General features: G+C 44.7%; 1 protein-coding gene across 1 annotated transcript; it reads left to right on the top strand.

The window, feature by feature from the left end:
- The first annotated feature begins 1672 nt into the window (after positions 1-1672).
- Positions 1673-6776, top strand: KCNJ14 (potassium inwardly rectifying channel subfamily J member 14). Its single transcript, XM_030195406.1, is given in 4 exon segments — positions 1673-1906; positions 3858-4718; positions 5996-6438; positions 6440-6776. Coding segments are annotated over 3 exon segments (1284 nt in total). The 5' UTR covers positions 1673-1906; positions 3858-3980; the 3' UTR covers positions 6543-6776.
- Positions 6777-7016: the final 240 nt, after the last annotated feature.

The raw sequence follows: 7016 nt of genomic DNA, 5'->3' as shown, positions 1-7016 counted from the left end.
GGACCCACATAGAATGGTCCATCCGCCATTGTGCCTTGTACCTTCCAGAGTACAAGTTAACCATTGTAAAATGATTATATCTGTTCACCCCATTTCCTGCAGTCTCTCCACCACCACCACTCTCACTCAATCGACCACCTTTACTGTTTCATGGGCCTTTGCCCGGTCTCACTGTAATATGTCTTTGAGGATCCCACTCGGCAGGTACCTAAGGTTCCTCCTGCACTGAAATGACAAGGAAAGATCAACGAGGTTTCCTGTTTCATTTCCTGTCCTTGTGTCATTCTGCTGTAAGCTCAAATATGTTATCACACAGTAAAAGAGACCATAACTAAACTTTATACGCAACCATTTCAAGCAAGATAGCCACATACAATAAAAATCTGTTATCATCATGTGTATTTCTATCCTACACTCCCCCTCCTCCAACCAGATCCCAGCCAGTCAGGTTTTCAGGATATCTGCTATATATATATACAGGGCTTTTTTTGAGGGGGTACTGAGTACCGGCACCTTTTCCATTGTCTGCTAAAATTGACCCATGGACCCCACGTTTTAATGAAAGAGCTCAGGCTCTACACACCAATTCTGCCTTGTCATAGATTCTGTGACTGGTTGCAGGGGGCCTGGCTATTGTGGGGTGGATCCCTCAGTGATCACCCCACCCCTAAACGGTGGTCTAGCATTTGAGTACTGGCCCTTTTTTTGCTAGAAAAATGCACTATATATATATATATGCATGAGATACGTTTGCAACAATTAATGATCTAGGATACAGAAATCTTTCACATACATATGCAGATCATATATCCTAAAACCCTGACCAGCTGTGGGGTGAGATAAGGGCAGCCCTGGTTTACAATAATCAATTAGCTGCCCTTATTAAATAGCCCTGGTATATGAACGACCTGGTGAATAGACCACAAAAGCGATCCTCAGCTTCTGAAACTGCTGAACCCCACCACAACTAGTTCTCCACTTTCTCCCCTCTCGCCCCACCCCCCCTCACCATCACCACCAAAAGCCCACCTGGAAACGACAGAGGAAGAGAGGTGCCTCTCCACTTTAAGCAATATTTAAATGTTGTAGGGCTTACAAGCCACTTTGTATCTGCAAGAGAGAACACGGCAAGAGCTGTTTTAAGACAATCAGAGAGGATTTTTCAATCTAAATATGTTTATCTGCATATTATGGCTTTTAAAATCCCCCTCCTCCCCATCAAGGCTCAATTTCTCTCTAGCTAGATGATTTGTTCCCAGGTTGCCCAAATAAAAGACTTGCTAAGTCCAGAAAGGACACGTCTGCCTCTTCCTTCTCTATACAGAATATTATCACTAATTAATAAAGTGCAAGACAATTCCCTTGACTTGGTGTCCCGAATGGCTTCATTGCCCAAACCCTGCCTGCCAGTGCCAACCAATCACCCAGGATCCTCACATCTGGTGCAGCCAATCAGCACAGGGTGCAACTGGGCTGGTACCGAAGCCAGAGTATCTAGTAGTCAGCTTCGGCGGGGGTGGGGGGGGGGGGTCTGGGCTCTGATTAGATGAAAGGGGTTTGGATCCACGTCAGGGCAGGGGACGGCTTGGAGGCTTATTCTCTGCCCATCTCACATGGAAAACAGCACTAGGGACAGAGAGACAGACTTAAAACTCTATTATCAGTCACAGTCTGAAAGTATTCACGGAAACACAATACAGCATTTATCAGTTCACAATATTTTTAAAGTCAAGCTCCAGTGCACTAGAAATTGTTTTAAAACACAGAAGCTAAGAAAGGACAAGAGACAGCAGCGACCAAAAGGAATCCGAGAAAAGTAACGGACCAAGAATTAGGAGAAACAGCCCCAGATATAAGAAAGACAAAAACGTGAAAAAGGGGCAGATGGCAAACCAAACACACTCAGGTAAGATAAAAGCATGGTTGGTATCCCTAGTTCTGGGGTAGCCTGGGCACTAGGGATGTGCATGACCGTACAAAAGTTTGATTTCTTCTGATTTAAAACAAATAGTTTCTGATTTTTAAGCATCTTTTCCATGATTGTTTCATTTATTTCATGTTTTTGGTGAGCAGTGTATGTGCATTAGAAACTTCAAAATGCACTCAGTTCATAGGTATTTCTTGTACATTCACCTTTCAAGCGATACGTCAGAGCAGTTTACAATCAAACAGAAAGGAACTCCATCAAATTAAAAGGATAGTAAAAGATTAAAAAGTATCATAAGGAACAATGAAGTACAAAAACTATAAAATTTACAAAAACATATGTACAGACGATTTTCACGCTTTACGTTTGTAGGTGCCCAAACCAATTGAGTTCTACTGGGCACAGAGTATCCGTAGAGGAAAAAGACTGCTCTACAATGTACCCAGAAGACGGATCTTGATGTCTTACATCTGCCCTCAGAGTCTCTGTTTCCAAAAGAGCTGCCTCCCTTGGAAAGAGACTCTGGGGATGAGTGTGAAAACCCCTTTAATAAGTACTCATCCCATCAATGCTTGGCTCTCTGTAGCTGACCACAGGGTGAGCTCAGGGCAGGGAAGGTCGTGACTGAAAGACAGACTTTGGTGAAAATCATCAACAGGCAAACAAGTTAAAAGACAAAGACCGAGATGGAGTCAATATGCTTTCAGTTCTAAACACATAAAATGCATCGACGTGACACACCTTGGGGCTCATTTTCAAAGCACTTAGACTTACAAAGTTCCACAGATTACCGTGTAACTTTGTAAATCTAAGTGCTTTGAAAATACACATCCTTGTGCCCTTATCCACCATCTATGGTTCATTTTTTATGGAAAAAAAATCATTTTTATTGATATTATTAAAAAAACTACAGCCAAAACCGAAAAATTACACACAAACAGTAAAGTTCATTTGGCTATAATGGATATTCAACAATTTTTGAAGGAAAATTCCCCCTCTACCACTCCCAACATAATCACTGTATACTTCTCCCCCCCCCCCAAAAAAAAAAAATCTGAAACAGCAGCATGTCATGACTGCCCCCGAATATTCAAGAGGGCGCTACGGAATCACACTGTCGAGGAGCCCCAAAATGGGGTTTCAAACATGCAAAAATGTATGGTTCACTTTGATAATTATGCATGCCCAGTGCCCCTCACTCCAAATCTGCAGGGTAGCATAAAGAAGGGGGAGCCCTCCTACAGGAATCTGCAGATGCATTTACCGCTAGTGACCTCCCAAAACAAACTGCTTCTCTACCCTCCCCTAACCGGGGATTTTATTACTAAGCTGAAATGGATGTAGTCCTCCTGAAATGAGTCTTCACTGTAGAGACTCCAGGAAGCAAGGGAAGGGAATCCTGTTGAAATTATGGCTCGAGTTACCGCCATCCAGTTCTCTCAGGAAAACCTAGAATGTCGCTCAACTAGTCAGCTGGCGGATAAAACTCCCAAACCAGCAGCTCTGCGAGCGATGGTGACTCCTCCAAACCCAGTAGATTTTGGGCACTAGAGGCACCTCCTCAGTCTAAGGGTCTAATAAAAATACACACTAAAAGTTCTGTTCAATGAGTCATGTGTCCATTGTGCCCTGACCCCAGATTAGAGATGACAGTCATCCTAGACTGATACTAAGCTTCACATCTGCTTAATATGTAAACATATGTGGCTCTTATGAACAAGCATGAGGGAAACAGGCAAAGGGAGTGAAGAAACAGAATCAGAAATGGGGGGGGGGGGGGGGGGTATGTAAGTGAAGGAGGCGAAATTCTAACAAGAAGTGTCATGGTAGGTGCAAGCAAGGTCCATCATGAGGTTACAAGGGTATAATAGGGAGGTGTGATTGTTATGTTTGTGTTGGGACATATTTTAAGAACTTCTCTCTCCTTTAGGATCCTGAGGGCCAAGTCCCATAACATCCTGTAGCTTATAATCTACCAGCAGGGCTCACAGCCTGAAATCTTCTGGCCTCCGTTCACCTCAGCACAAGACGTGATAGTTCCACCAACTTTTCAATGAGTGTGGCAGGTACCATCTGCCATCTCAGAGGCATCACCGAGATCCCCAACTCCTTGAAAGAGGAGGAAGAACCTAAGCTGAGGCTGAAGCCATGGCCACCCGTGTACTGCAATGGCGAGGCCCACATCAAGCCCGGTCGCAGGTGTAGCCGCTTTGTCCAGAAGGATGGCCACTGCAATGTCCACTTCATTAATCTGAGTGAGAAGAGTCAACGATACTTGACTGACCTCTTCACCACCTGCGTGGACATCCGTTGGCGGTGGATGTTTCTCCTCTTCTTCCTCTCCTTTGTGGTCTCCTGGTTGGTCTTTGGTTTTATTTTTTGGCTCATCGCCTCCTTGCATGGAGATCTGTCCCCTGCCCCGGAGGGTGCTTCGGATGATGCTCTCCCCTCTCCATGCTTCTTCCAGATCACCAGTTTCATGGCAGCCTTCCTCTTCTCACTCGAGACGCAGACCTCTATTGGCTATGGCTTCCGGAGCGTGACAGAGGAATGCCCGCTGGCTGTGCTCACCGTGGTGCTCCAGTGCATCATTGGTTGCATCATCGATGCCTTCATCATTGGTGCCATCATGGTCAAGATCGCCAAACCCAAGAAGCGCAATGAGACGTTGGTCTTTAGTGAGAATGCTGTTGTCACCATGCGCGATGGGAAGCTCTGTCTCATGTGGCGAGTGGGAAACCTGAGGAAGAGCCACCTGGTGGAGGCACATGTTCGAGCACAACTGCTGCAGGTAACAATTTATCCTCGGCCCTCATAAAAACTTATGATCATCCCAGTGTTCTTCCACCAAGACCTTCTGGTGCTTCTATTCTTATCCTCCCAAAGAGCTCAGGTAATCGTGGCCTGGTGGCAGGGATGCACAGATGTAAGAAAAATGTAGCTAGTTTTCATTTTTTTTTTCATTAATTTTTTCCAAGTTCTGGGTGTTTTTTTTTCTATTAGTTTCACGCATTCATTTTAATAGGGAATTTATAATGCTCACTATTAACATTTTTCCAGTTTACAAATACGAATCAATGAATTAAAACACGCTAAGTTGATTAGTCTTTGTACACAGTACACTAAGGGGTCCTTTTACAAAGCTGCAGTAAGCATCAATGTGTGCTTACCGCAGCAAAAAAAAATGGCATACAGCAAGGTTTGCGGAGGTGTCCCACAGTAATTTTGGGATGTGCACACGTTACTCATGCACTAAAAAAATAAAATAAAATTAATTTTCTCACGGTGGGGCGTGTTCTGTGCTAATCTGTTTGCAAACCTACATTGCTGTGCGCTAACAGATTAGTGTGTGATTCACACGTGAGCCCTTACCACCTACAAAATGGGCGGCAGTAAGGGCTCACGTGATAAAGGCAAAATTAGCGCATGGCCATTAATACAAAAAATAGGAAATTCTGCTGTTTTACCCCAGTAGTAAAAATAGCTTAAGTGTGCAGAAAAGATCCACATAAAGGCAAGCTAAGGCCACTTTTCACTACTATTTGGTGAAAGGGCCCTTAAAATTTTTTCAGGCACACTAATGAACTTAGGGGTAAATTCAAGAAAGGTTGGTCAAAGTTAGGCATCAAACACTTGGGCGCTGAGCAGCAATTCTTACATGGCAGTTCCACGTGGAACTGCCAAAGTACCTGCATATAATTGTAAACTGCTTTGGATGTACCACAGAAAGGTAGTATATCAAATCCACTACCCTTATTCACTTTATAGAATACTAGTCCACATTTTCACACTATGCCAGCTCAAAGGCTGGTATAAATGCTAGTGCCTAAGTACTGGCAGTTAGGTACGTAAATTACAGTACTCTATAACTTTGTGCCTAATTACATAACATGCCCCGACCCGTTCATGCCTGCACCATTGAGAAAGACAGCGCACTAGTATCGGTGAACGAAAAAAAACACAGCATCAAGTTAATGAACATCTTCGCTCTTGAACTAGTTAGATTTTACAAGTTGAGGCCAAGGGCTAAGTTTGTTGACGTCTTTTAATATTTTTCTTCTCTTTCAGCAACGGGTCACCCCAGAGGGCGAGTATATTCCCTTGGATCACACAGACATCAATGTAGGCTTTGACAGCGGAACAGACCGGATTTTCTTAGTGTCCCCCATCACCATCATCCATGAGATCGATGAGGAAAGCCCCTTGTATGAAATTAGCCGTGCTGAGCTGGAGGTTGCAGACTTTGAGCTGGTGGTGATCTTGGAGGGGATGGTGGAGGCCACAGCCATGACCACTCAATGCCGAAGCTCCTACTTGCCCTGTGAGATCCTCTGGGGCCACCGCTTTGAGCCTATGCTCTTTGAGAAGGTCAACCACTATGAGGTGGATTACCGGCACTTCCACCGGACCTATGAGGTGCCCAGCACACCCACCTGTAGTGCCAAGGAGCTCTTAGCACATGGGTATGCCCTGGAAGCGCACAGCTCCTTCTGTTATGAAAATGAAATGGCCCTCCTGCTGTCAAATGGAGAAAGACAAAAAGCCACTGGTCCTGGTGACGGACACCTCTCCAGCGAGGCTTGTTGACCCCTTAGAGATGGCAATCTTGCCATGAAAGGGGGCATTACATTGTTACTTGGCCATTGGCCCTCCAGTTTAGGTATGGACTTTGTCCTGCTCCCATCCCTGCCTCTAAGAAGTGGAGGAAAGACAGCACATTACACTTAGAAAATGCAGCCGCCTATCTAGTATTTATTTTCTCATCATTGCTCAAATTATATATCCCCCTTTTAATACAGGGAATAAATTAAATCCATAGAGGAGTTTTCTCTTTCTTCCCAAGCTCACCAATGAAAGATACCTTGCTTGGGGAGGTCTCATAGGCAGCTGGGTATCAGGACCCCTCTTCAGTATCGCCAACACTGCCAACGCTTGCAGGCTGACGATTTGGGGTCAGAGGTGTCAAGGTTGCCTCCCTACATACAGAAGTGCTGCTTATCAGACAATACCCTCCCTCTGGCTTTGGTTCTGCTCAACATCTTCTTATAGGACTAGGGGGCAAGTCACAAGCGTTTCAGCTTGCAAGAGG

Source organism: Microcaecilia unicolor, chromosome 3 (genome assembly GCF_901765095.1).
Source record: "Microcaecilia unicolor chromosome 3, aMicUni1.1, whole genome shotgun sequence".
In the NCBI taxonomy this organism is placed as follows: domain Eukaryota; kingdom Metazoa; phylum Chordata; class Amphibia; order Gymnophiona; family Siphonopidae; genus Microcaecilia; species Microcaecilia unicolor.
The sequence above is the reverse complement of the archived record's forward strand: the minus strand, read 5'-3'. Positions and strand labels throughout refer to the sequence as shown.